We start from the raw sequence: 26,963 nt of genomic DNA, 5'->3' as shown, positions 1-26,963 counted from the left end.
TCAGAAAGATTCCCTGGGCACAGACCATTGTCTTCCGCAATGACAGTGGAGACTGCATCATCTGCTCTGACCTGGGCTGCTACCTGCAGACAGAGCTCCTTGAAAATGGGCACAACATCAATATCCAGAGATTGCCCCCCTCGTGCCAGGGCAGGGACCACTACCTGGGCTGTGTGGGGGACCTCAATATCTACATAATCAAGGGCAGCTCCTGCTAGGTGGTGAAGGACTTGAGAATGGATGAGGGAGCCACGACTGATGAGCTGCATCCCAACTGCTGAGGTGGGGACCGCTGTGGGAGGACTTTGTGATGGATTTTTCATCATTTTCCAAAACCAGGGTGAAATCCACTGGGTGAGTGATTTGAGAACAGATGGTGGTGAAAAAACATTGTCCTGCACTCTGAATGCAGGAAGGGCCTTTACTATTTCAGGATTAGTAAACTCCTAACTCTGATCAAGGTGGACGAGAAGAGGGGGGCTCAGTTCCACTTGTACAATGTGATGAACTCTGCTAGCCTCAACTTCTTCCCTGGGGATTTGACCCTCACCAAGGGCATCGCCTGTGGGGGATGGGAGTGCATCACGACGCTGCACAACGACTCCAACTCCCCCATCATCTGATCCAACAAGGTCACCCGCAAGGTTGGCTACACCAAGCAACAGATGTCCAGCATTGAGCACAGCTGGAGCATCTCCACTGAGATGTCCCTCTAGGCCGGGGACCTCACCAAGCTCTTCACCCAGCTCCAGTTCTCCCTCAAACCTGAGTATGGTGGGAAAGCCATCCACATGGAGCAGGAGAACTGGACTGAAGCTTGAGAAGAAGAGGAGTCAATTCAGGTGTCCCTAAAGAGCAAGCAGAACCTCTACATCTGACAGTACTGCCTCGTGTAGGCAACAAGCCCATCTTGTTCTGCAGGGACGTCCAGTTCACCAAAAAAACCCAACATCCCTGTCTCTGGTCTCCTGAGCATCTGTGATGATGGAGGATGCCAGCACCACAATGATATTCTGGATGTGTGCATGTGAGCTTCTTTGCCCTAGTATTTCCTGTTCAGATTTTTTCCTGAGCTGCCCAAAATTTCTCCCACCTCATCCCAGCTGGTTCTCCTCCTGGTTTTTCTCCTGTTCCTAGCTTTACCCAAATCTCATTTGCAACAAAGATGGTTTAATTAAACACCTTTCCCTTCCTATTATTATTATTAGAACTGGTCAGAAAATGGTGTTTGATTTTCCTTTGAAAAATTTAGACTTTCTATTGAAAAACTAAAAAAAAAAAAATGACTAAAAATGGCCAAATCTCCAGAAAATATGGCAAAAAGTTACTGAAATCTGAAAAAGATGTGAAAAAAATTATTGGCAAAATGGTGACAAAACAAACAAAAATATACTTACTGAAAACTGAAAAATGTTTATTGGTAGCCAAGCATTTTCAGCTTTTCTGACCCAAAAAATGGCACAGCGTTTGAGGGAAGCTGACTCTTGTTATGAATATTTTCCTTTTACAAAACAATCCAATTTTCCCTCAAAACCAATATCTCAACCAGTTTGAACGATGAGGACACACAACCTGTCCAAACTTCTCCCCACTCCACTTCTGCTTTTTCCATTCTCCTTCCTCCACCTCCTTCACAGCCTTTCCCAAACCTCCTTCCAAATCTCGTCTATAATGTAAGTGATTGAATGGCATGTTCTCTCTCCAATTGTTACTGTTAGTCACAGCCTAGAGTTTGCTTTGGGCTCCTTCAGAGTCAAGAGTTCAGCAGAAATCAGAGGAATCCCTGAAGTATTGTAAGTGAGAATTGGGGTCAATATCATGGATTTGCCAAGATGCCAGAATATCTTTGAAAGGTGAAATTTAGCAAACTGAATTTTCCATCCATGTCTGAATGAAATTTATTTAGGATTACCCTGAATTGTTGAGTGCTGGGAGTGTTAGCTTTCTCACTGTAATGCTAAACTCTTCTCAGGTGTACTTTCACCCTGGACAGTACTTCTGCAGTCAAGAAGGTATATATTTATCAGCTTTCCAGATAAAAGCTTAGGTACACCGAATGTCCTAGGGATGTACCAAACTCAAAATACACATGTCATCTGGCACTCAGTGGTCATAAATAGACCAGTGTTAGGGCTCAGCACTTATGCCACAGACCAAACAAGCAGTCAGATTTCTTATTACATTTATTTATAGTCATCAGTTCTTCCATATCTTGGATATATTTGCCACCCCTCAGGTAATTATTTACTGCACTTTGTCTGAAGGCACTCTAGTAATGTGGTCCTTACTGTTTCTAGTGTTTGGTTTAAACGGGACTAGTTTAAGTAACAAAAGCAATTGCTTAAATTTCTTGTAGGAGGTTCTCTTAGGCCATTGACTTGGATGGACGAAGCAGAAACATGCAAATGGCATTGCTTGGTTAAAATCCAAGATGTGGTTCCTTGGGGTCATGCTAGAAAGTGCAGATGCAGCAGGAGATCTTTCAGACACTGCAATTAAAGAAACACCAAGAGATGCAATCTCTGAAAGGAAGTTTCACCGCTTCTTCTCAGCCTGGTAAGCCTGAGACAGGAGCGAGCGGGACACATGGATTGTCCATGTGGTGTCTGGTAGAACTTGTTGGTTCTCTAGCTTCACTGGTGGGCTCAGCAAAACTCTGAAGTTCAGCATGTTGACACTGTTTTGGGGTTTGTTGGAGGATGGAAATCCTCTTATTTTCTATTGGACACTTGCCAATAGCTGCTTCCATCACTATCCAGTAGATGGCGCTGGTGCATCAGCATTCTCTGTCATTCTTTGCTTATCTGAGGCTCTTTTTGTGTTAGTCATTCCAACCGTACTTCTGAATTAACCCGGTTTATGAATTACGTCCCCCTTCCCTTTCTAAACAATTTCTTTTAATGTTTCAAGTCACACACATGCTCGATGCCTCTGTCTTTCAATATTTGTTTTCCTTCTTGGGCCAGACAATTCCTGTCATTTCCCAGGGGCAACAATCAGTTTGATAGAAAACAAACACAATCTTGTATCATTCTTTTAAACCTAGTGGACAGGGAGCCAGCTTTTTAAAGGTATTTAGGTGGCTGAAGCTGCACAATGGTGCCTACTGGGTTTTTTATGAAATCAAGAGCTTCTTGGGTTGAATCTTGTGTTGGCCTTCTGGAAATCAATAGGATCAAATCAGTTCCTTCAAATCCATGCTTACAGCTGCCCAGCATCTTCCTTCCAGCCTGCTCACCCAGCTCATCTACTTCCTGTTCCCCAGCTTGTTTCCAAATCTTGTTACCAAAGCTAATGATTTCATTACAGCTCCCTGTCTTCTCTCATTGTAACCCACAGACTGAATTCTGATTTGGAATAATTTTGAGGTCAAATTTCTGCCAAAACGCAAAGTATTTGACAACCCTGAATAAAGAATTTATTTCTCAGCATTCACCAAGTTGTTTGTGTTGAATTTCCTTGGTTTTCTCCTTGGTTTGGGTCCATCCTGTACAAACAGATTCTCAGCATCCTACCGCTACCATCCTCTGTTCAATGGAGCCCCACAGAAATGCCAGTCTTTGGGCACCCAAAGGAACAGTGTACCCCACTTTACCAGTTTTACCTTAGCCCCCTACCCCTGTTTTACGCACAACATTTGAGTTCATTTATACAGCAGAAGGAAATCTGTTCCAGAAAGACACAAGTAAAAAGCAGCAAGAGAAATGGGGACAAATGGCTACATATAAAACAAACAGCAAAATGTGCTTTCTAGAGACTAAATTTAGTTCACAAGTTCTCCTGGCTAGAGAAGCATATCTCAGCCAATATCATCTCCAGTGTTTTCAACCAAACCTGCCTGAGATCCCTTCTCATGATGCAACCTCACAGTCTGTTTACTTCCCAGGTGAAGGATGCCAGGGTGTCTCTTTGTTCCTCTTAAATATACCAAAGAGACCTTTGATCTTCATCCCACGGTATCCCCACCTCCGCTGTTGACTCTTCTCTTAGTTTCCTTCTCAAGTCTTCACCAGCTCTTCATTAGCAAAATCAACAATTCCAGGAGACCATTGTAACCATCTCATCTTGACCTTCTGGATAAACCCAGGTCAGAGAACATCCCCAAAATAACTCCAGAGCAGATCTTTTTAAAAAATATCCAGTGCTGATTTTGAAATTGTCAGTGATGGAGAATCCACCCCAACCCTTTGTAAATTATTCCGTTAGTTAATTACTTTCAACTGCTAAACATTTACACCTTTATTTTCAGTCTCTGGTAACTTCCAAAAGATTGGAAGGTCCTCAGTCCATTGGTGGGAACGCTCCTTTTAGTTTAAGTCCATAGTCCAGAAAGCAGAGCAGGAAAGAGGCAAAATGGAGATGCTTCCAGGATCTTATATACCTTCTCCCATGTGGAGGGAATGCTCTCAGTCTTCGTCTGCAGAAAAGTACAGACCTTATTGGAATATCTGAGTGGTGGGTGGGTGCCTTGAAGGAGGGACCACTGGACCCAGGAACCAACTGAAGTTGTGGGACAACTAGTGAATAACAGGGTCAGTAGTCGCAAAAAGAAAAGGAGGACTTGTGGCACCTTAGAGACTAACCAATTTATTTGAGCATAAGCTTTCGTGAGGTACAGCTCACTTCATCGGATGCAGTGAGCTGTAGCCCACGAAAGCTTATGCTCAAATAAATTGGTTAGTCTCTAAGGTGCCACAAGTCCTGCTTTTCTTTTTGCGAATACTGACTAACACGGCTGCTACGCTGAAAAGGATTACTAGTGAAGCTCACAGGTTCAGAACTAGGGATCCAGAGAGTGACACTGAGCAGAGAACCCCGGACAGCTCCCACTGCTCCTCACAGCTATCTAGGGAGCCAGTGGATGCTACCCAGAGGAACTCTGCCCGGATGCATGAGACCAGGGAGGAGCGGAAAACAGACCCCACAGTCGAAGAGCACCCCTTCATCCAGCATCCTCCTCCTGTGTTGAAGATGACCTCTTTGGCCAGTGCCAGGAGGAGGTTGACAAGGAGGTCTCTTGATTTTGTGGGGTCACAGACAGGGTGTGAATAGATAAAGAGGTGTGGGGAAAAGTGCAGCCAGACCCCCAACAGGAGGTTCTAGAGGAGCCAGAATAGGGACTGCAACCTGGCACATTTTAGGTAAGCATACGTCAGGTTCTCCCTCATGCCGCAGAAGGGGCAGGTGTCGGGAACAGGGGCACCAGGTACGTGCCTGTTCTCACAGCTCTGTGAAGGAGCCACAAACCAATATCCCCAGTGGGCTGTGGGACCAGGCTGGATTCACCCTCCACAGGTGGTAGAAAGTCCCACCACTTGGTGTCTGGATGGGACATGAGGGTGAGGAAATGAAACGTGGAGCACAAGCATGTACAGTTGGTCACTGGGCACAGTTTGAAAGTGAGCTGCAGCTAGCTGGGATTGTGAAAGGGATGAGCCGGGGGGCTCGCAGGACAGGGGCCTGATAAAAAGATACAGAGGGCCCAGGATGAGGGGTAGGTGGGGAGCCCCCTCTTGCACGGCGCCCTCAAGGAAAATGAGAGAGGTGGGTGATAAGGCCGTCCCCACAGAGCCCCATATGCTGACCCAGTGCTCGTGGATCCACCTAGTCCATCCATTGTAGTCCAGGAGATCTCCGATCCTGGTGGTTTCTGCCAGGACCAGTGTCCTGCTCACCAAGGGGGACTCCACCATTTGCACATGAAGATGGGGGTTGTGTAGCAGGGGCTCCACGAGGAGGTTCATCCCAGTGTCTGATTTCTAGCAGCCATCCCCGATTTCTTTAAGCTGCTCAGTTCCACTCCCTGATTCCTAACCCTGATTTCCAGCATCTGGCTGACTCCTGTCCTTAATTTCTAGGATCTCCTGCTGATTTCTCAGACCCACTCCTGGGTTCTTGATTCACCAATTCCCCTCTCTGACTCCTCGGATCTGGCTGATTCCCAACCTTGATTTCTAGGAACTGTCCCTGACTATTAAGATCCATCCCTGATTTCCAGGATGTGACTAATTCTTGTCCCTGATTTCTAGAACCTGTTGAATATTCCAGCTGATTTCTGTCCCTGATTTCTGTGATCTTGCCAGTTCCTGTCCCAAATCGTTAGGATCCATTCCTCATTGAAAGAACTGCCTGGTTCTTGTCCCTGATTTCTAGCCTCCATTCCTGATTCCTAGGATCGGGCCAGTTCCGGTTCCTGGTTCCCAGGATCTGCCTGCTCACCATGGATCCTGACTCTCCCCATTCTGCCCAGCCCTGTCAGTCTCCTGTTCTAGCAGCACCTTGCCCCAGACATCCTGTGCCCCTCCCACACTCACCTGGAATGACACCTCCTTCTCTTGGGGGTCCCCCATGCACAGCATCCTGGATGAGACATAGGGCAGGTATGGCTGAGGCAGACACAGGCCCTTGTCCATGACCTTCAGTTCCACCTCCTGAAGCATTGGGGAGGGCCAGGCATTTACCCCAGTAATAGTCCGATCCCAGCCAGCCACGCTGCACACAGCCTCCTACCTCACCTCTCTCTGGGGCAGGGGGATGGCACCCACAGCCTGGGTCAGCTCAGCCTTGTGCCTCAGTTGTGATGGGCGGGGAGGGAGAGAGAGAGAAGGGAAATCAAACTCCTCTAGTGGGATGCATCTTCCCTGGGGGGATGGAGCTAGATGGGCCCGCGTGGGGCATCCTAATGAAAACCGCAACACTATGACATCACATGTAAACTGGGGGTGGAGTGATGAGATTAGACAGTACCTGCAGCAATGTGAGGTCACTGGGGGCAGGGTGATGGGATGGGCGTGATACCTGCAGCAACATGATGTCATTTTCAAACGTCTCGTCATTATATTCCGGGTGGGGGATTTGGCATGGGCCCCGGCAGCATGGAGATGTTGCTTTGAAATACAAGAGGATGCAGGTGCTGCAGATAGGCGAGTTCTGTGGGTACCGTCACAGGTCTATAACCTCATTAAATCAGGTGTGCATAGATACTGCCTTGCACTCAGGTCAATGTACAAAAGCTAGTGCTCCAGAGCCTTTCCTCTGCTGGGGGTAGGGGTAGATTTGACCTGCCCCCAGGTTAGGAGAATGGCTGTTTCAGGGACAGAGGCTCTTGCATTTCTTACCCCATGTTGCAGTTACAATGAGCCCCCGTCACCACCACGTCCTACTGGATCAGGAACCCTCCACACCTGCTTCCTCGATTTTGTCTTGTCTCTGTGTTCACAAAGGCCATGTAGGGTCTGGAGTGAGGCCGGGATTCCCATCCCGCAATGATCTCCCCTGGCAAAGCCCCCAAGAGAAGGAGTTAGTTCAGACCCCTGATCCAGGAATCTGGTGTAGCGGTCCGCAGACCAAGATCAGGGCCCTCGATTGTCCTGGGTGCTGCACAGACCCCGATGGAGATGACAGCCCCCTTGTACCAGGTACTGCACCAACCCCAACCACGATCAGGGCCCCTAGTGTGATGGGCACTGCAGATAAACACAGTGAGAACCAGTGTTCCCATTAACATTTCCCACCCATGTGCGTAATGAATTTTGTTTTGTGCACCACCTTCATATTGATGCATATAACAAAATTCATGTGGTGGAGGTGGGGCTCAGGGTTTCGGAGTGTGGGAGGGAGCTCAGGGCTGGGATACAGGGTTGGGGTGCAGGGCTGTGAGGACCCCGGCTGGGGTGTGGGTTCGTCGGTAGGGCTGGCGATGAGGGGCTCAGGGCTGGGACAGAGGGTTGGTGTGTGGTCTCATGGTGGGGCTGGCGATGAAGGGCTCAGGGCTGGGACAGAGGGTTGGTGTGTGGCCTCATGGTGGGGCTGGCGATGAAGGGCTCAGGGCTGGGACAGAGGGTTGGTGTGTGGCCTCATGGTGGGGCTGGCGATGAGAGGCTCAGGGCTGGGACAGAGGGTTGGTGTGTGGTCTCATGGTGGGGCTGGCGATGAAGGGCTCAGGGCTGGGACAGAGGGTTGGTGTGTGGTCTCATGGTGGGGCTGGCAATGAAGGGCTCAGGGCTGGGACAGAGGGTTGGTGTGTGGCCTCATGGTGGGGCTGGCGATGAGGGGCTCAGGGCTGGGGCAGAGGGTTGGTGTGTGGCCTCATGGTGGGGCTGGCGATGAAGGGCTCAGGGCTGGGACAGAGGGTTGGTGTGTGGCCTCATGGTGGGGCTGGCGATGAGGGGCTCAGGGCTGGGACAGAGGGTTGGTGTGTGGCCTCATGGTGGGGCTGGCGATGAGGGGCTCAGGGCTGGGACAGAGGGTTGGTGTGTGGCCTCATGGTGGGGCTGGCGATGAGGGGCTCAGGGCTGGGGCAGAGGGTTGGTGTGTGGCCTCATGGTGGGGCTGGGGATGAAGGGCTCAGGGCTGGGGATGAGGGGTTTGTGGTGCAGGAGGATGCTCCAGGGCTACAGCGGGGAGAGAGGACTCCCCACTGCTCTCTCTCCCCACAGCAGCACCGGAGCTGGGGGAGAGGTGCCTCTCCCCACCACAAGAGGGGCTGGGGCCACAGGATAGGTGCCCCACCCCTGGCCCTGGCAGGTCCGGGTCGGAGCTGGGTTCTGGCGGGGTAGGGGTGCTCCAGCTGTGGCAGGTCCGGGCTCCCCAGCTGCGGTGGGTCTGGGCCACAGGCAGCAGCGTTGGGGGTGGGGGAGGGCTGCAGGTTCGGGCCAGGGCTCAATTTGGGCCGCCCCTCCCCCGACTGCAGCAGTTTGGAGGACAGGCTAGGTGGGGGCCTGGGGAGGGGCACCCTCCCCTTGCTGCGGCAGGTCCCCGGGTGGGTTCCCTAAGCGCCCGTGTGGCGCTAAATAGGCTGCTGCATGGCCACGCGGCTGCACAGGTTACAGGGAAATTAGGAATCCCAGAGAGTTTACACAGACACAGGACGGATCCTCATCCCCATTTCACACACTGGGAAATCCAGGCACAAGGAGAAAAATTGACTCGCTCCAGATCATTGGTGCAGTGTGCGGTAGAATTGGAAAATGAACTCAGGCTGCCTCGTGCCCCCCTCCCAACCACGAGAATCTACCACTGCCCTCAGTGCCCCCAGAACCCACTGCCCTCCCTCAGCGGGAAGCTGAACCCAGGAGTCCTGGCTCCCAGCCCCCTCTGCTGCTCTAACCACACAGAGCTGCATTTCCTGTCTAGGGGCCAGCTGTTCACACCAATGTGTATTGAGCTTCACGGTGTCCCCTCCACCTCAGGGCATTTATTATTATAGCATCAACCCTCTCCGCTCCCCCTGCCCCTTTAGCTCCCTGCCCACCTGCCCCCAGACTCTACAGCTCCCTAGCTGGGTCCTGGACACACGTCGATAACTGCCCCAGAGCCCACGGCCCTGAGGCTCCCCAGCTGGCTGCTGAGCAGCCACCAATGTCCCCACAAACCCCATGGTACTTCAGCTGGGTGCTGGGGACACACCGATGGCCCTGGTGGAAGCATCTGACACTAGGGAGGAGCCAGGGTTTGCAGACAGCTCCAGCATATCCAGGCTCTGTTCTCTATGGGGCTGGGGGGGGCGGGGCTCTTCCCCATGTACTCACCAGCCTGAGCCCGGGGGGCAGGGGAAAGGCAATGGGGAACAGGAGCAGCCACAGCATTGTCAGAGGGACATCAGGGAAGTGGGTGATGCATCTGTTTCTGGGGTCATTTATAGACCTGACTAGGAGGGGCTGAGCCCCCCAAGTGACACTTGGCACAGGGTAAACCATAGCCCCTGGTTCCTGCTGGGGAGGAGTTCACACGTGGGGTGTCACTCACCAGCCGCCCTGCAGAGCTAGCAGAGAGTAATCTGCTGGGCCTGGGAAAATCTGGGGCCCGGTAGTCCAGGGGACATGCACATCTGGGGCCCTAATGCCCCCGCTCCAGGCACCAGCCTGAGCACCCGTGAGCAGCAGCACTATCAGGCCCATGGGGGGCAGTATCTGCCCGGGAGGTGGGTTACAGGCCTGGCCTGGTGGGGCAGCGAGGATGCAAGGCAGGAAACCTCCAGGCCATGCACTCCAGGGTGTGGGTGGAAGACCTGCCATCTCAGCGCTTGGACCCCACACCACACCAGCTGCAGGGAGGGTGGAGAAGGAGAGTCACCATCTGGGGTCCCTCAGCTGTTGAGTCTATTCTGGTGGGGCCATGGGCATTACAGGGCTGTGCTCACCCTGGACAGTGCCCTGCAGCTCTGCAGAGTTGGGGGGAGGGGAAGTGGCTCAGCCGCTAAGAGAAGGGGCCTAGTCTGAGGCCTGTGCTGTGGTTAACCCGGCCTCATCTCAGCGTCTCTCTGCACTGGGAGGTTCCTGTGTCTGGTTGGGAACCTTCACAAGCTGCAGGCTCACAGACGCCGTTGCCTGCTGTCTTGCACAGCAAAACTGCTCCCCCTCCTCCCTGGCACCCAGGTGAAGGAGCTGCAGGAAGGTTCCTCTGTTGCTCTGCGCCCTCCACAGCTGGGGCTGGGGCACATATGGGCACTGGCCCAGCCTGGAGCTGTGCATATCTGGGGTGGAGCTGAGCCCTGATGCAGCTTGTACTACCCCCCACTGCCCGCTCCATGCATGCATCAGATGAGGCGTGTGGCTAGGCCTGAGACATCCATTGACAGCTTCACTGGCCTCTTCCTTCAGACATCTGGGGCGGAGCAGAGACGGGGGTTGGGGGGGACACGTCAGTGTGATGTTTCCACCTGCCAGGTGGGGCCTCGGCCATCTCTGTTCCTGGAAACCCCACCACATGGGTGTGGTGGGGGGAGACCAGTCCCCACATCTGAGCCCCTGGAGCCCTGCCCAGCAAGGGACTGCCCATTCTGGTGCCAGGCACCACTGGGGACACACCTAGCTGGGATCTCCCCCTCTACTCCCAGTAGCTGTGCACAGCTGGACACCACACACATCTGGAGCAAAGATAGGGGAGGGGGCTCAGCAGCGAACAACAGAGTCTGAGCTCTCACCCTGGCTTGGTGCTAATGTGGGAGGAGCCGTGGTTTGACCAAGACTCAGATCAGGTTCTGGTGGGAACCCGGCCCCTTGATCCTTTTCAATGGCTTTCCTTCCCCTCCGTGTGGGTGTGAGCTGGTGGGAGGAACATGGATCTAGGAGACCAGAGCCCCCTGTCTTTGACAGCATGGCTTCCCAAAGACCCCCGCATTCCAGGTGGAGGCAGAAACAATGCATCTGATTCTCAACCCCCCTGAGCCAGCCAGCCAGTCTTCTAAAAGCGAAAGGCCCCATGTCCCATTCCCCATGTCCCATTCCCCATCCACCCATTCAGTACCCAGCCCTGGGTCTGGTTTTCAGTCAGAGCCCCCTGGAGGGGAAAGGCCCCATTTCCCATTCCCCATCCCCAGGAACCAGCCAGTCCCTGGCCCTGGGGCTGGATGGGGGATGCTGCCCCATAGAGGGGAAACACCCGTATCCATTTCTCACCCACCCCCACATGAAGGGTCGCTGTGTACTGTGAGGCTGAGTCCCATGAGGAGCTGCTCCCATTGCACTGGGTGAGGGGCTGAGTGGACTCCTGTGTGTACCTGCTCCTGGCCATACATTCTAGGGGGCTCATTGCATGTTCGATGCTTATAAAAATCTCCCCATATCCCCGAATTGGGAGATGCTGGGAATTGAGCTTCAATGGGATTGAGACCCAGAACTTGACAGGATGGGCTGGGAATTGTAAACGGGGGGGGGGGGCTCAGGGTATTAGGGGCCCAACTCCCACTGAAAGTCAATGGGATTTTGATACCTCCCTCCTGCAGGTGGCTTTGAACATTCCCGCTGGCTGTATGCAATAGTGGTGGCCATTTCTAAAAGCCCTGGAAGGAAATAAACACCCAAGAAGGCTGAATGTCACTACTCTCAATAGATACCGACAGCTACAGGACAGGGAGTGAAATTAAGAAGCAAACATGGTGGAGGTGAAGGCGCCAACAGGGCTGAGATACTAGAGCAATGGGTAACACTGTCAGGGAATGGATGGAGGGAGGGAGGGAGTGTATGGGGAGGGAGGAAGGGATGGAGACTTGCATATTCCTAGGGAGATAGGGAGGGAAGGATGGATTGATAGAAGGGTGTGGATGGGGAGGGAGAGAGGGACAGATAGAAAGGGTGGATGGACATGGAAGGTATAGTCGAAAGAGAGATCCTGAGACATGAGGCCCCCCCCTAAAGGGTCTGGTGTAAGGCCTAAGGCCTGAACTAAAGTCAGGCCCTGCTGAGATAAGGTAAAGTTAGCAAGAGTCAGTCTATGAGCAAAGGTCAGGCCCTGTGACAAAGCAGATGCCAGCCTGCATATTCACTGTCTGATACATGAACTTGCCAAGCACAGGGCTGGTGTTGCAAAAACACAAGCACTCCTAGGCGCTAAGTGTTCACATAAATATATTCCAGAAGGACAGTGCCAGAACATCCTAATACAAGGTAAACTCACTTCCTGAAGGTGACACAAGGACACACCGACTCCTCCTAAAGATAAGGTCAGGATGAAAGGGTGATGGATAGAGATATTTTGAGCCAACCATCAGGAACACAGGAAAGAGTGATAACTAACCACATCAGAGGGGCAATACATAACTTATTTGTACAGTGTATAAAAGGGGGGTCACAGAGGGGTTGTCTTTGCCTGGTTTTGGGGGGAGTGGAGACTCACCCCCCTCAATGAGCCGAGCCCATTGTCACAGGCATAAATGTGTTAGTGTACCCGTAGTACATAGAAGGCAGTAATACTGTGCTTTGTCGGCAATAAACCTGGCCAAGCGCCTTCACCACTGAACTGTGTCTGGGGGCTTCTTTGGCAGGTCGATAGAAGTCTGCTGTACGGGCTATCTGGCCAGAGCCAGTGCAGCACACAGAGAGAACGCACATGCAGCCAACAACTGACAACACTGGTGACCCCGACCGCTGATCTGGTAAATTGGTGAGCTGCCCTCTGTCGGAGTCATGAACTAACGTGACAGAAAGCTATGAGCTAGGGAACCCCCTTATCTCCTCCCTGCAAATCCTCACAGAGTTCGATGAGATATGGAGGTGCTGTGATGTCAGTATAGGATGTCCATATGAATTTTAGAAAGATAGTGTGAAAGAAACACAGAATGGAATCTGTAAGGCTAGGGCAGCCACTGTAGCCTTGGAAAATAAGAAGAGTAAGTTCTGTCTGGAGGGAGATCTCACGGCAGGCTCGACTGTTTGTTCATTTCTCTGGAACATTAATAGCTTTCTGTCCTCCTTTCCTCTGCAATATCCCTCCATACATCCTTCTTCTGTATCCATCTGTCTTCTCATATACTATGTCCATCCATTCATCGTTCACCAGTATCTATTCATGATCATCCATCCTTCTTCAATATCAATCTGTCTATTCTCTTGTAATATACATCCATCTATCCAGCCATCCTTCTGCAATATCCATCCATCCATCCATCCATCCATCCATACTTCTGTATTGCTCATCCATCCATCCTTCTACCTTCTCATCTGCCATGTCCATCCATCCATTGTTTCACAGTATCTATCCATCCTCTGTCTATCCATCCTTCTGCAATATCCATCCATCTGTTGCCTTTTCTTTCATTTAAAGGGAATTTTGTAGTGTGGTATTACACCACCGTAGGTTCGGCTCTAGTGGCTACAGTTTCAAACTCACAGAGTGAAAGTCACCTCTGCTACTTGCTTCAGATTTAGAGTCTCTAGGAACACATAAGGACAAAGGGTTGTGACCACACGTACATTTCACGCATAAAAGGCCCTGTCTGTTTTACAAGTTTTATTGAAGTTACAGTTAAAGATATGATTACCCAAACATCTAGAAATTCTATAAAGACCGGTGAACAAGTGACAAATATACTTCTACTCACATCCTTTCATGATATTCTAAAGGTCTGATGGATGCCTGGCCAAATGATCATCACTAGAGGGGTGGTTCCTGCTGGTGTTTCCAATAGGAAGCTCAATTTTCCTGATCTGGGCATCCTTTTTTTATAATGTGATTTCAACTATGCCTCATTAGCTTTTATGCACATTATGCACCCTACAGTTAGGGCACGTGTTAGAAAAATGTCACTGCTGGGGATCTTGTAAGCAAAAAATTACTCTTAGTGTTCATTTTTCGCAGCGCCACATATGGGTACATCTTTCCCCGTAATCTTGTGGCATAGGGTCATTCTTTGGTCACTTATGTCAACCATTTCTTAACCCTATGGCCTAGTGTGGCTAAGCTACTATCTTACAGGCCTCAGCCTGTAGACCTTGTGTTTGAGCCCTCCTTACTGAGACCCCTAGTACCTAATTATCCGTTCTAACTACTGATCAATCTTATATTTCTGTAATCCTACAATTTAACTCATAACATGTTGTTGAATCATAACATCAAACAATAAATGATCAATCAACTAAAATCATTGGCTACACATCCATCCATCCATCTGCAATAGCCAGCCATTGCTCTGCAATACCCGTCTAGCTCTCCACTCACACTAGAGATGGATGCTCCCCTCTAAGGCTTCAGCTTGCGCAGAGTTTTCTTGATCCACGGGATGTATATGGAGAGCCTGGTAAACACACTGGGAGTTGACCAGTCACCGCTGCCATGGGAGACTATGCCCCGGGCCTTCCCATCACAGACCAGTGGGCCCCCAGAGTCGCCCTGAGAAGTAAATACCAGGCACAGGGTTACCGATGTCCAAGCGAAGAGTGGGCTGCATTCTGTATTCACGGTCCTGAAATCCACCTCTGTAACCCACTTCCTGGGGGTTCACAGTCAAGTCACTCCCAGGACATGCCCAGAGCTCCCACCCCATGACCCAACCAACCCCTGTCGCTGAATTCTAGAACCTGCCCGATTCTGGTGTCTGATTTCTAGCATCCATCCCCGATTTCTTTAAGCTGCTCAATTCCTGTCCCTGATTCCGAATCCTGATTTCCAGCATCTGGCTGACTCCTGCCCTTGATTTCTAGGATCTCCTGCTTATTTCTCAGATCCACCTTGGGTTCTTGATTCAGCCATTCCCCTTTCTGACTCCTAGGATCAGTCTGATTTCCAAACCTGATTTCTGGAATCTTTCCCTCACGATTAAGATCCATCCCTGATTTCCAGGATCTGGCTGATTCATGTCCCTGATTCATGTCCCTGATTTCTGGAACCTGTTGAACATCCAGATGATTTCTGTCCCTGATTTCTGTGATCTTGCCAGTTCCTGTCCCAAGCATCCATTCCTCATTTGAAAGAACTGCCTGGTTCTTGTCCCTGATTTCTAGCCTCCATTCCTGATTCCTAGGATCTGGGCAATTCTGATTCCTGGTTCCCAGGATCTGCCTGGCTCACCATGGATCCTGACTCTCCCCATTCTGCCCAGCCCTGTCGGTCTCCTGTTCTAGCAGCACCTTGTCCCGGGCACTGTGTGCCCCTGTCCCACACTCACCAGGAATGGCGACTTCCTCTCCTGGGGGTCCCCCACGCACAGCATCCTGGATGGGACATAGTGCAGATAGGGCTGAGACAGACACATTTTCTTGTCCATGACCATCAGTTCCACCTCCTGCAGGGTCGGGGAGGGCTGGGAGTTTGTCTTGCTACTGGTCTGGCCCCAGCCAGCCACGCTGCACACTGCCCCCTTCTTCACCTTCTTCTGGGACAGGGGAATTGTGCCCACAGTCTGGGTCAGCTTGGCCTTGTCCATCAGCTGTGATGCAGGGCGAGGGGCGGGAGAGAGAAGGGAAATCAAACTCCTCTTGGGGGATGCATCCTATCCTGGGGGGATGGTGCTAGATGAGACCAGGTGGGGCATCCCCATGAGAACTGTGCAAATCTGTGATGCCATGTGGCTACAGGGGGCTTGGTGACGGGACAGAGTGATACCTGCAGCAGAGTGAGGTCGCTGGTGGAGGGGTGATGTGACTGTGATGCTGCATGCCGCAGTGTGGGGGTCAGTGGGGGGGGTGGAATGAAAGTGGTACCTGCAGAAGTGTGGATTCACTGAGGGTCAGGGTGGCATTACACCCCATTGTGACATTGCACTCCATACGCTTTATGAAAATATGCTTATGAATATGGCATAACTGCTGTACGCTAAATGCCCCTTGTAAGGTATCATCAGAAAGCTTATAATCCACTGAGCGTGTTCATCCTATTTGTTTGCATGGATTGTTTCCATGTCTGGCGGTAGGCGAACAAGACATAAACTCGTATTGCTGATGCAAACACCTGAAGTGGAAGCCATTAAAGGTGCTTCAGAAACAATGACCTGTGAATGGCCCTAATTACCTGCAAGCCTCCCTGTGACCTGTGGGCCCACCCAGGAAGAACGGAGGCTGGGGGTCTTACAGTGACATGTGACCCTCTCACCTGATACTGAATTCCATCTGGAATCTGGTACTTTTCCAGAGGGAGTGGGATTTCAAATAAAGGTTTCCTGCCTTCAGGAAGTTCTATATAAAGTGAGGGAAGCAAACAACAGCTGTCTTCAGCTGGCTTAAGAGGTGGCCCCCCAACTCCGCAGAGATACCTGCAAGCACCTGGAAACAAAAGGACTGTAACCACAGGGGTGGGTGAGAACAGGCTGGACCCAGGTTAGAAAAGGCAACTGACCCGAGAAGGATTTTACCTGAAGTAACATCTAGGGTGAGAAGTTATCATTTGTGACTGATTTCTTAGTGTATTCAGCTTAGCCTTGCGTGTTTTGTTTTATTTTTCTCTGTGAATACTCTGAAACCTTTGTTCTGTCTGTTATTGCTAAAAACCACTTAAATCCTACTTTTTATACTTAATAAAATCACTTTTGTTTATTAATAAACCCAGTGTAGTAATTGTTACCTGGAGGAGTGGGGGGGGGGGCAGGAGGGCAAACAGTTGTGCAAATCTCTCTTTCAGTGCTTCCGAGGGCGAACATTTAATGAGTTTACCCTGTACAAACTTTATACAGAGTAAAATGGATTTATTTGGGATTTGGATCCCACTGGGAGCTAGGTGTCTGAAAGCTGGAGACAGGTGACCTGCTGAGCTGTTTTCAGTTAAGGTCTGCAGCTTTGGAGATGTGGCCCGGATTCTGTGTCTGTGTTGCAGCAGGCTAGCATGTCTGGCTCAACCAGGCAGGGTTCTGGAGGCCCAGGCTGGCAGGAAAAACGGGCTCAGAGGTAATTTCAGCACATCAGGTGACAGGGCCTAGGGGATCTCTGTGACCGAGCCCATCACACCCATCTTCTTCATAGTAATGTTAGGGTATGAGTATGGGACAATTATGATATATTTTGTGCAAAATAAGGCATGTGAGATATCATTGGAAAGGTTATGATTTACTGAACATGACTATCATATTTATATGTATGTATCATTTTTGTACCTGAAGTTAGGAATATTGTCTATGCACCTATTACAAATGTGTTTACACCTGGGGACTATCCACTAGACAGAAAGCAATCAGTCTAGATTGATGTCTGGTAAGGACCATTAGGAAGAATAATAGGTCTTAGAAGATGCTAATCTCTTACTGAGGAGCCTTCAGTAAGGCAAGGGAGTGACATAATCATGGCTCGTTCTTCACTGAATCCCCGTCCAGGATGATGGCTGTAAACATCTAAGAAACAAAGACTGAATGAGGGCAGAATGACTGAGCTCAGGCTGGAAGACTGTCTAGCCTGTAAATAAAATATCTGAAGTTTTAAGCTGCAGGCAAATGCAACTGCCCTTCAAGAATCTCTGCAATCTGCCTAAAACAACATTTATGGTGGGAATTTTCTACTTGTAAGCAGTGTAGTATATTAAGCTTAGATTGCATATTTGTGTTATTTGCTAGGTAATCTACTTTGATCTGTTTGCTATCCCTTATAATCACTTAAAATCTATTTTTTTGTAGTTAATACACTTGTTTTGTTTTGTTTAAAACCCAGTGTGTATATGGAAATTATAACTTGGGGCAGAAAGCTGTGCGTATCCCTCTCCACATTGAGGGAGGGGGTGAATTTCATGACCTTACGCTGTATAGTTCTCTGTGCAGGACAAGACGGTGCAATTTTGGGTTTAGTCTCTAGATAGGGGTGTACACTTGAGTACTGGGCAGTTCCTTAGCCAATCCTTCACATGCAGTGCTGATCTCAGCATCGTTGTGAAGCTGCAGCTGGATGTGTCCCTACATGTATATATGCTGGAGGGGATTTGAGAGCCTGTCACACCATTACAGTGTAAAGGGAGCCCAGGCTTTTGGGTCAGGTGGGCTCAGTGGTACCCCAGTTCTAAGCAGCACCCCAGGGGGAATCCATCACAGTGGAGTGATGAGATGGGGTGATACCTGCAGCAGTGTGAGGTCACTGGGGTGGGGGCTGAGATATGGCCAGTACCTGCAGCAGCATGAGGTCATTTTCAAACGTCTCATCATTGAATTCTGGGTGGGGGATTCGGCGCCGTACCCAGATTTTCTGCGTCCCCAGTTCATCTATTTCAAAGTTGTGGGCCCCCAGCAGCACGGAGATGTTGCTGTGAAATACAAGGGGATGCAGGTGCTGTAGACAGGCCAATACTCTGGATTCAGGCATGGGCCATTAACCTTGTTAAAGTGGGTGTGTGTAGATCATGCCAGCACTCCAGGGCCTTTCCCCTGCTGGGTGGGGAGTAACTTTGACCTGGCCCCAGGTTCGGAGAATGGCTGGCTAAGGGGCAGGGATCTTGCATTTCTTACCCAAGGTTGCAGTTACAATGAGCTGCCGTCACCATCACGTCCTCCCGGATCAGGAACCCGCCACATATGTTTCCTCCCTTTCCTTCTCTCTGTATTCTTACAAAGGCCATGTAGGGTCTGGAGTGAGGCTGGGCTTCCTGTCCTCCAATGATCTCCCCTGGCAGACATGTCAAGAGAAGGATTTAATTCAGGTTCCCGATCCAGCCAGCTGGTGTATCCCTCCGCTAACCAAGATCAAGGCCCCCATTGTCCTAGGCACTGAACAGATCCAGTCCGAGACCAGAGTTTGGTAGAATTGGAAAATGAACCCAGGAGTCCTGGCTCCTAGCCCCTCTTCCCCGGCTCTAACCATACAGACAGCACAGACCTGCATTTCCTGTCTAGGAGTTGGCCGTTCACATCAGCAACTTATTGAATTTCTGTGCGTTGCCTCTCTCTCAGTGGATTTATTATGGTAGCATCAACCCCCTCCTCTCCCCTTGCCCCTTTAGGTCCCTGCACACCTGCCCCCAGACCCTATGCCTCCCCAGATGGGTCCTGGGCATACACTGATGCCCCCAGGCCCCAAAGCTCAGGGGCACCTCAGCTTTGTTCTGGGCACACACACACTGATAACTGCCCCCAGGCCCCACGGACCTGAGGCTCCCTAGTTGGGTCCTGGGCAAACACCAATAGCCCCTGGAGCCCCACAGCACTCCAGCTGGGTGCTGGGGACACTCCAATGGTCCCGGTGGAAGCATCTGACTCTGGGGAGGAGCCATGGTTTGCAGACAGCTCCAGTAATGCCAAGCTCTACTCCCTCTGAGGCCAAGGGGGGCCTATCCCCTCTTGCACTCACCAGCCTGAGCCCCGGGGGGCAGGGGAAAGACCATGGGAAACAGGAGCAGCAGCAGCATCGTCAGAAGGCGTCTGAGGAAGGAGACAATGTGTCTGTCTCTGGGGTAACTTATAGGACGGGTGACGCTTGGCTCAGGGTAAACCACATCCCCTGGATCCTGCCAGGGAGGAGTTCACACATAGAGTAAGGCAGTCACCAGCCACCCTGCAGAGCTAGCAGAAAGCAAACCTTTGGGGCTGTGCACATGTGGGGCCCTAGAGCCTCTGAGAGTGTGCATATATGGGGAACTGAATCCCCTGGGGCTTTGTACATTTGAAGCCCTGTACCCCTGGAGACTGTGCAGCTCTGGGGCCCTGAACACCCTGGGGATTGAGCAGATATGGGGCCTAGCATCCTTGGGGGCTGAGCACATGTGATGCCCTGAACCCCATGAGGCTGTGCACATGTGGCTTCCTGTACCCATGGACTGTGCACATCTGGGCCCCCTTAACTCCAGGGCTATTCACATCTGGGGCTCTGCACCCCTGGAGGCTGTGCACTTGTAGGGCCCTGCACCCTCTGAGGTTATGCACTTCTTGGGCCCTGCACCCCTGGGCCTGTGCATATCTGGGGTGCTATAGTTCAGGGGCCATGCATGTTTGGGGCTGTGAACCTCCCGGGGACTGTGCACATCGGGGCCACTATGACCCCTCCAATCACCAGCCTGAGCCCTGGGGAGCAGGAGTACGAGCAACATTGTCAGGGCGCAGCTGGGGAGGGGACATCTGCCTGGGAGATGGGTTAGATCGGCACTGGGAATGCAAGGCAGGAAACCTCAGGGCCATGTGCTCCGGGATGTGGGTGAGGGCTCTCCCATCTCAGCTCTTGGACCCCCCCACCACATCAACTGGGGGGTGAGGGTGGAAAAGGGGAGCTGCCATCTGGGACCTCTCAGCCCCTGAGTCCATTCTGGTGGGGCCATGGGCATCGCAGGGCTGCGCTCACGCTGGGCAGTGCCCTGCTGACCTGCTGTGCCGGGGGAGGTGGCTCAGCTGCTAAGAGGAGGGGCCAGTTGAGGCCTGTGCTGTGGTCAACTCGGCCTCATCTCAGCATCTCTCTGCAACAGGAGGGCTCCTGTGTCTGGCTGGGGCCTTCACCACTCACAGGCTCACAGACTCGCTGGCCTGCGTCTTGCAAAGCAACGCCACCCCCCTCCCTCCTTGTGCCCCGGTGAAGGAGCTGAAAGAAGGTTCTTCTGTGGCTAGTCACCCTCCAGAGCCTGGAGCGGTGTGCACATATGGGGCAGAGCTGCCCCCTGATGCAGCTTGCATTGATACCCCCCACCCCCCGGTCTGTGCACATGCCTGTTGGGGCATGTGGCTAGGGCTGAGACATCCGCTGAACCAGCTTTGTTGGCCTCTTCCTCCAGGCACCTGGGCTGGAGCAGAGATGGGGATGGAGGGGGCACCTCAGTGTGATGTTTCTACCTGCCAGGTGGTCCTTGGCCATCTTTGTTCCTGGTCGGGGGGCGGAATATACAGCCCAACTGGGTCACCCCCCCCCCCACAGCTGAGCCCCTGGAGCCCTGCCCAATCGGGGGCTGCCCGTTCTGGGGCCAGGCACAGCTGGGGACCCACCTAGCTAGGACCCCCCAGTGCTCCTAGCACCTGTGCACTGCTGGGTACCGCGCACATCTAGAGTGAATCTGGGGGAAATGGTTCGGTAGCTAACAACAGAGTCTGAGCTCTCGCCCTGGCTTGGTGCTACTGTGGTGGAAGTCATGATTTGACCAACTGTCAGCTCAGCCTCTGGTGGGAACCAGCCCTTGATCCTTCTCAAAGCTCCCGCTCCCTCGCAGTGTGGGTGTGAGCTGGAGGGAGGGATGTGGGTCAGGGAGACTAGATCCCCCCATCTGTGACAGCACCACTTCCCACAGACACCCAGATTGGGGACCAGACCCAAAACAATTACCGGTAATCAGATTCTCAACCCTGCTGAGCCAGCCAGTCTTGTCTGGGAGAGTTGGTGCTCTGAGAGGGAAAAGGCCCCATGTCCCATCCCCATGCTCCTGAGCCAGCCAGTCCACACCCTGGGGCTTTATTGGAACCGACGGCCCTTAGAAGGGAAAGGCCCCATGTCCCATTCCCCACCCTGGGTAGCTGTCCAGGGTGAGGCTGGATTCCATAAGAAGCTGTTCCCACTGAACTGAGTGAGGGGCTGAGTGGACTCCTGTGTGTACCTGCTCCTGGCCATACGTACTAGGGGAACCCACTGCATTTTTGGCGATTCTGAAAATCTCTCCATTTCCCCTATTGGGAGATGCTGGGCGCTGAGCTTCCATGGGATTGAGCCCCAACACTTGACGAGATGGACTGGGTATTGTAAAACGGGGTGCCAGGGTGTTAGGGGCCGAACACCCACTGAAAGTCAATGGGATTTGGACACCTCACTCCTGCAGGTGGCTTTGCACATGCCGACCTGGCTGTCTATGATAGCGGTGGCCAGTTCTAAAGGCCCTGGAAGGAATTATACACTGACAAAGGCTGAATGTCACTAGACTCCATTGATTCTGGCAGACAGAAGACAGAGTGAAATTAACAGGCAAACATGGCAGAGGTGAAGGCATGAACAGACCTGAGTTACTACAGCAATGGGTAACACTGTAAGGGGATGGATGGATGGATGGAGGGGGTGTGTGGAGAGGGAGGGAGGGATGGAGACTTCCATATGTGTAGGGAGAGAGGGAGAGACGGATGGCAGGATGGATTGATAGAAGGTTGTTGATGGGGCGGGAGGGATGGATAGAGTGAAGGGGTGGATGGACATAGAGGATGTTATCAGAAGAGAGATCCTGAGACATAAGGCCTGCTATAAGGATCCTGGTGTTAGACCTAAGGCCTTAATTTAAGTCAGGCCCTGCTGAGTTAAAGTAAAGTTAGCAAGAATCAGGCTATAACCAAAACTCAGGCCCTGTTACTAAGCAGATGCCTGCTTGCAGGTTCACTGTCCAATACATAAACTTGCCAAGACCAGGGCTGCCATGGCAAAAAACCAAGCAATTCTAGGCACTAATCATTCACACAAGCACATTCCCGAAGGATCGTGCCAGAACACTGCAATACAAGGTAAACGCCCCCAACACAAGTTAAACACACTCCCTGAAGATGATACAGGGACACACCGACCCCTCCTAAAGATAAGGATGACAGGGTGAAGGATAGAGGTGTTTTGAGAAAACCAACAGGTAAAGTGTGGTAACCAACCACATCAGAGGGGCAATACGTAAATTGTTTGTATCAGTGTATAAAAGGGGGGGTCAGAGAGGGTGTGTCTTTGTCTGGCTGAGGGGGGAGCAGAAAGTCCTGGCCTCACTGAGCCGAGTCCCTTGTCTCGGGCATATATGTGTTGAGTGCACCTGTAGCAGGTATACGGCATTAATACCGTGCTCTGTTAGCAATAAACCTGGCCAAGCGCCTCTCCCACTGAACCGAGTCTGGGGTTTCCTTGGACAAGTCGATAGAAGTCTGCTGTACGGGCTACCTGGCCAGAGCTGGTGCAGCACACACAGAGAACGGCCAACAACTGACAACACTGGTGAGCCCGACTGCTGATCTGGTAAGTAGGTGAGCTGCCCTCTCTAGGAATCGCAATATAACATGGCAGAAAGCTACGAGCTCGGGACCCCCTTCTCCCATCCCTGAAAATCCCCACAGAGTTATATGGACACAATGGGATGTCAGCATAGGACGTCCATATGAATTTTAAAAAGATAGGGGGGAAGAAACATAGAAAGGAATCTGTACGGTTAGGGCAGAGACTGCAGCCTTGGAAAAAAAATAAGAGTAAGTTCTGACTGGAGGGAGATCTCCTGGCAGGCTTGACTGGTTGTTGTTCATTTCTCTGGATCAGCAGTAGCTATCGGTCCATCTTTCCTCTGCAATATCCATCTGTCTGTCTTCCTATCTGCCACATCCATCCGATCTTCTTCAACATCAATTCATCATCGATCCATCCATTCTTCTGCAATATCCATCTGTTCATCTTCTTGCAATATCCACCCTTCCCTCTACCATCTATCAATCTATCCTTCTGCAATATCCATCCATCCATCCATCCATCCATCCATCCATCCATCCATCCTTCTGCAACATGCATCTATCTGTCTTCTCATTTGCCATGTCCATCTCTCCATTGTTCTGCAGTATGTATCCATCATCTGTCACCCATTGGTAAATCTTTTTCTGTAATCTTGTGGCATAGGGTCACTGTTTGGTCACTTATGTCAAGCATTTCTTAAGCCTATGGCCTAGTGTGGCTAAGCGAAAATCTTACAGGACTCAGCATGTAACACGGCTATCCCTCTGAAGCCTGTAGGCTTTGCATTTCAGCCCTCCTTATTTAGATACCTAATTCAGGTTGTACCTCCTTTATCTGGACTTCCCTGGTCTGGCAACAACCCTGGTCTGGCATCGTCGGCAACCCTGTGGGGCTGCTCCAGGGCTGGAACACTCACGGGGAAAAGCCAGCATCCCTCGGCTTAGAAACTCCTCCCCCGCCCTCCCAGAGCTTCAGAAGCACGGAGTTAAAGCTCAGGGAAGGAGGGAGAAGAGCAGGGATGGGGGGGGACTCGGGGGAAGAGGCAGGGCGGCTGCAGAACCTCGCACTGGAGCACCATTGACTGAGAGGGGATGCAGTGTCGCCCTGGCCGTGGGGCTCTGCAGCTGCCCTGCCTCTTCCCCACAGCGGCCCCACTCCCATCCCCACTCCGTCAATGCCGGCCCCTCTCACGCCAGAGCAGAGCTCTGTGGCCGGCAGCAGAGGGACAGACATTGGCCTCTCCTGATCCTGCAAATTCCCTGGTTCGGGACCGGTCACGTCCCGAAGGAGCCAGACCAGCAAGGTACAAGGTGTACCTAATTATCACTTCTCACTACTGATCAATCTTATCCTTCTATAATCCTACAATTTAACTCTATTTAGTATACAATGATTACATATGACCTAACATATTAGTTAATCATAACATCACACAATAAATGAACAATCAACCAAAACCATTGGCTACACATCCATCCATCCATCCATCCATCCATCCATCCATCTGCAATACCCAGCCAGCCAGCCAGTCATGCCTCTGCAATACTCAACTGTCTGTCCAATCACGCGAGAAGAGATGAATGCTCCCATCTATGGCATCAGCTTGTGCAGTTTTCTTGATCCACAGGACGTATTTGGAGACCCTGGTGAAAACCTGGGGTGCTGACCCATCAGGTTTGCCCTGGGAGACAATGCCCTGGGCCTTCCCGTCACAGACCAGGGGGCCTCCGGAGCCGCTTGAGAAGCAAACACCAGGTATGGGTTTACAGATGTCCAAGCAAAGGGTGGGCTGCATTCTGTATTCATGGTCCTGAAATCCAGCTCTGTACCCCTCTTTCTGGGGTCTCTTGGTCAAGTCACTCTGAGGACTTGCATGGAGTTCCCACCTCAAGGTCCAGGGATCCAGCTGGACCATGTCCCTGATTTCTAGAATATGGCCAGTTCCCGTGTCTGATTTCTAGCATCCATCACAAATTTCTTTAACCTGCTCAATTCCCATCCCTGATTCCAAATCCTGATTTCCAGCATCTGGCTGACTCCTGCCCTTGATTTCTAGGATTTCCTGCTGATTTCTCAGATCCACCCTTGGGTTCTCGATTCAGCAATTCTCCTTTTTATTTCCTAGGATCCAGCTGATTCCTAACCCTGATTTCTAGGATCTGTCCCTCACTGTTTAGATCCATCCCTGATTTCCACGATGTGGCTGATTCTTGTCCCTGATTTCTAGAACCTGTTGAACATGCAGCTCATTTCCACCCCTGATTTCTATGATCTTGCCAGTTCCTGTCCCAAAATAATTAGGATCCATTCCATATTTAAAAGACCAGCCTAGTTCTTGTCCCTGATTCCTAGCCTCCATCCCTGATTCCTAGGATCTGGCCAATTTTGGTCCCCGATTTCCGTCCTACAGCCTTTAGTGCTAGGATCTAGTCCAGTTCCAGTTCCTGGTTTCTGGCTGGTTCGCCATGGATCCTGGTTCTCCCAATTCTGCCCAGCCCTGCCAGTGTCCAGTTCTAGCAGCCTCTTGTTCCGGGCGCCGCATGTCCGTGTCCCACACTCACCGGGAATGATGCCTTCCTCTTCTGGGGATCCCCCACGCACAGCATCCTGGGCAGAGCATAGTGCGGATATGGTTGAGGAAGACACACGCCCTTGCCCATGATCTTCAGTTCCACCTCCTGCAGAGTTGGGGAGGGCTAGGCATTTTCCTTGGTAGTAGTCAGGCCCCAGCCCGCCACGCTGCACACCCCCCTTGTAATGGGGAGCATGACCAGCCCCTCTTCCTGGGCCTGCTTGCCCTCCCAAATCAGGCTTGGAGAGACTTGAGGGTTGTGCCACACCCGTGTCTTTATTCACCTAGCCTTGTCCCACCACCAGTGCCAAACGATACAGTCTTTACAGGGTTTCCTCTGTTTACAGGCAGAATCAGTCTTCAGCCAGGAGGCTTCCAGCTCCCTCCCTGACTGACCTCTCCCTTGCTGCCTGCCTCCCTCCTGGCTCCTTCCCAGCCTTTATGGCCCTTGGCTTGTCAGGCCGGCAGGTGCTGCCAATCCTCAGGCCGGCATCAGGACTTTTCCGTCAGCCCCAAATCTGCTTCCCTTGATTGGAGCTGACCAGGCAGGGGCTAATTAGATGCTCTTGCACCAGCACCCTGCTACATCCCTCCTACACCTGTCACCGGGGCAGGGGGATGGTGCCCACAGTGTGGGTCAGATTGGCCTCGTCCCTCAGCTGTAATGGGGGAGAGAGAGAGAAGGGAAATCAAACTCCTGTTGGAGGATGGGTCCTGTCCTGGGGGCATGGGGCCAGATGGGATCAGGTGGGGCTTCCCCGTGAAACATGTACAACTTTGTGAGTCCATGTGCCCACTGGAATGAGGTGGTGGGACAGCGGTGGTACCTGCAGCAATGTGAAGTCACTGAGGGTGGGGGGATGGGATGGGGTGGTATCTGAAGCAGTGTGAGGTCACTGGGGGTGCAGTGACAGGATGGGGATGGTACCTGCAGCTATATGAGGTCACTGGGGGTGAGATGATATGATGGAACCTACATCATTGGGACCAGGGTGATGCAAAGCGGGAAGTACCTGCAGCAGCATGAGGTCCTTTTCATCCGTCTCATCATTGAATTCTGGGTGAAGGATTTGGTGATGTACCCAGACCTCCTGCCTCCCCAGTTCACCTGTTTCAACATTGTGGGCCCCCAGCAGCACAGTGATGGTGCTGTGAAATACAAGGAGGATGCAGGTGCTGCAGACCGGCCAATACAATGGATTCAATCATGGGTCATTAGAGCCACCCACTTTAACGAGGTTAACAGTCGTGTTGCACCCAGGATCAACGTACAGAAGCCATTAAAATTCAAAATGATCTGGCCAAACTGGAGAAATGTAAGTAAGAAAGAAGTAAATAGGATGAAA

General features: G+C 51.6%; 1 protein-coding gene across 1 annotated transcript; it reads right to left on the bottom strand.

Moving 5' to 3' along the window:
- Window positions 1-14,273: 14,273 nt before the first annotated feature.
- Window positions 14,274-18,764, bottom strand: LOC144273684 (mast cell protease 3-like). The gene is made up of 4 exons (XM_077832373.1): window positions 18,632-18,764; window positions 18,294-18,429; window positions 15,383-15,643; window positions 14,274-14,607 (listed from the first exon to the last, which is right to left on the bottom strand). The coding sequence occupies exons 1-4, from the start codon at window positions 18,739-18,741 to the stop codon at window positions 14,458-14,460; spliced, it is 657 nt and encodes a 218-aa protein (XP_077688499.1). The 5' UTR covers window positions 18,742-18,764; the 3' UTR covers window positions 14,274-14,457.
- Between the last annotated feature and the right edge of the window lie 8,199 nt (window positions 18,765-26,963).

The sequence above is a fragment of the Eretmochelys imbricata genome, chromosome 13 (genome assembly GCF_965152235.1).
Source record: "Eretmochelys imbricata isolate rEreImb1 chromosome 13, rEreImb1.hap1, whole genome shotgun sequence".
Lineage (NCBI taxonomy): Eukaryota > Metazoa > Chordata > Testudines > Cheloniidae > Eretmochelys > Eretmochelys imbricata.
The sequence above is the reverse complement of the archived record's forward strand: the minus strand, read 5'-3'. Positions and strand labels throughout refer to the sequence as shown.

Excerpts from the sequence above, each read along its gene's own strand:
- LOC144273684 (XM_077832373.1), bottom strand. The coding sequence starts at position 18,741 with ATGGCCTTTGTAAGAATACAGAGAGAAGGAAAGGGAGGAAACATATGT. Across the intron at positions 18,430-18,631 it reads CATTGTAACTGCAACCTTGG|CAACATCTCCGTGCTGCTGG; the intron begins GTAAGAAATGCA and ends TGTATTTCACAG. Across the intron at positions 14,608-15,382 it reads AGAGGAAGTCGCCATTCCTG|GGCGACTCTGGGGGCCCACT; the intron begins GTGAGTGTGGGA and ends TTTACTTCTCAG.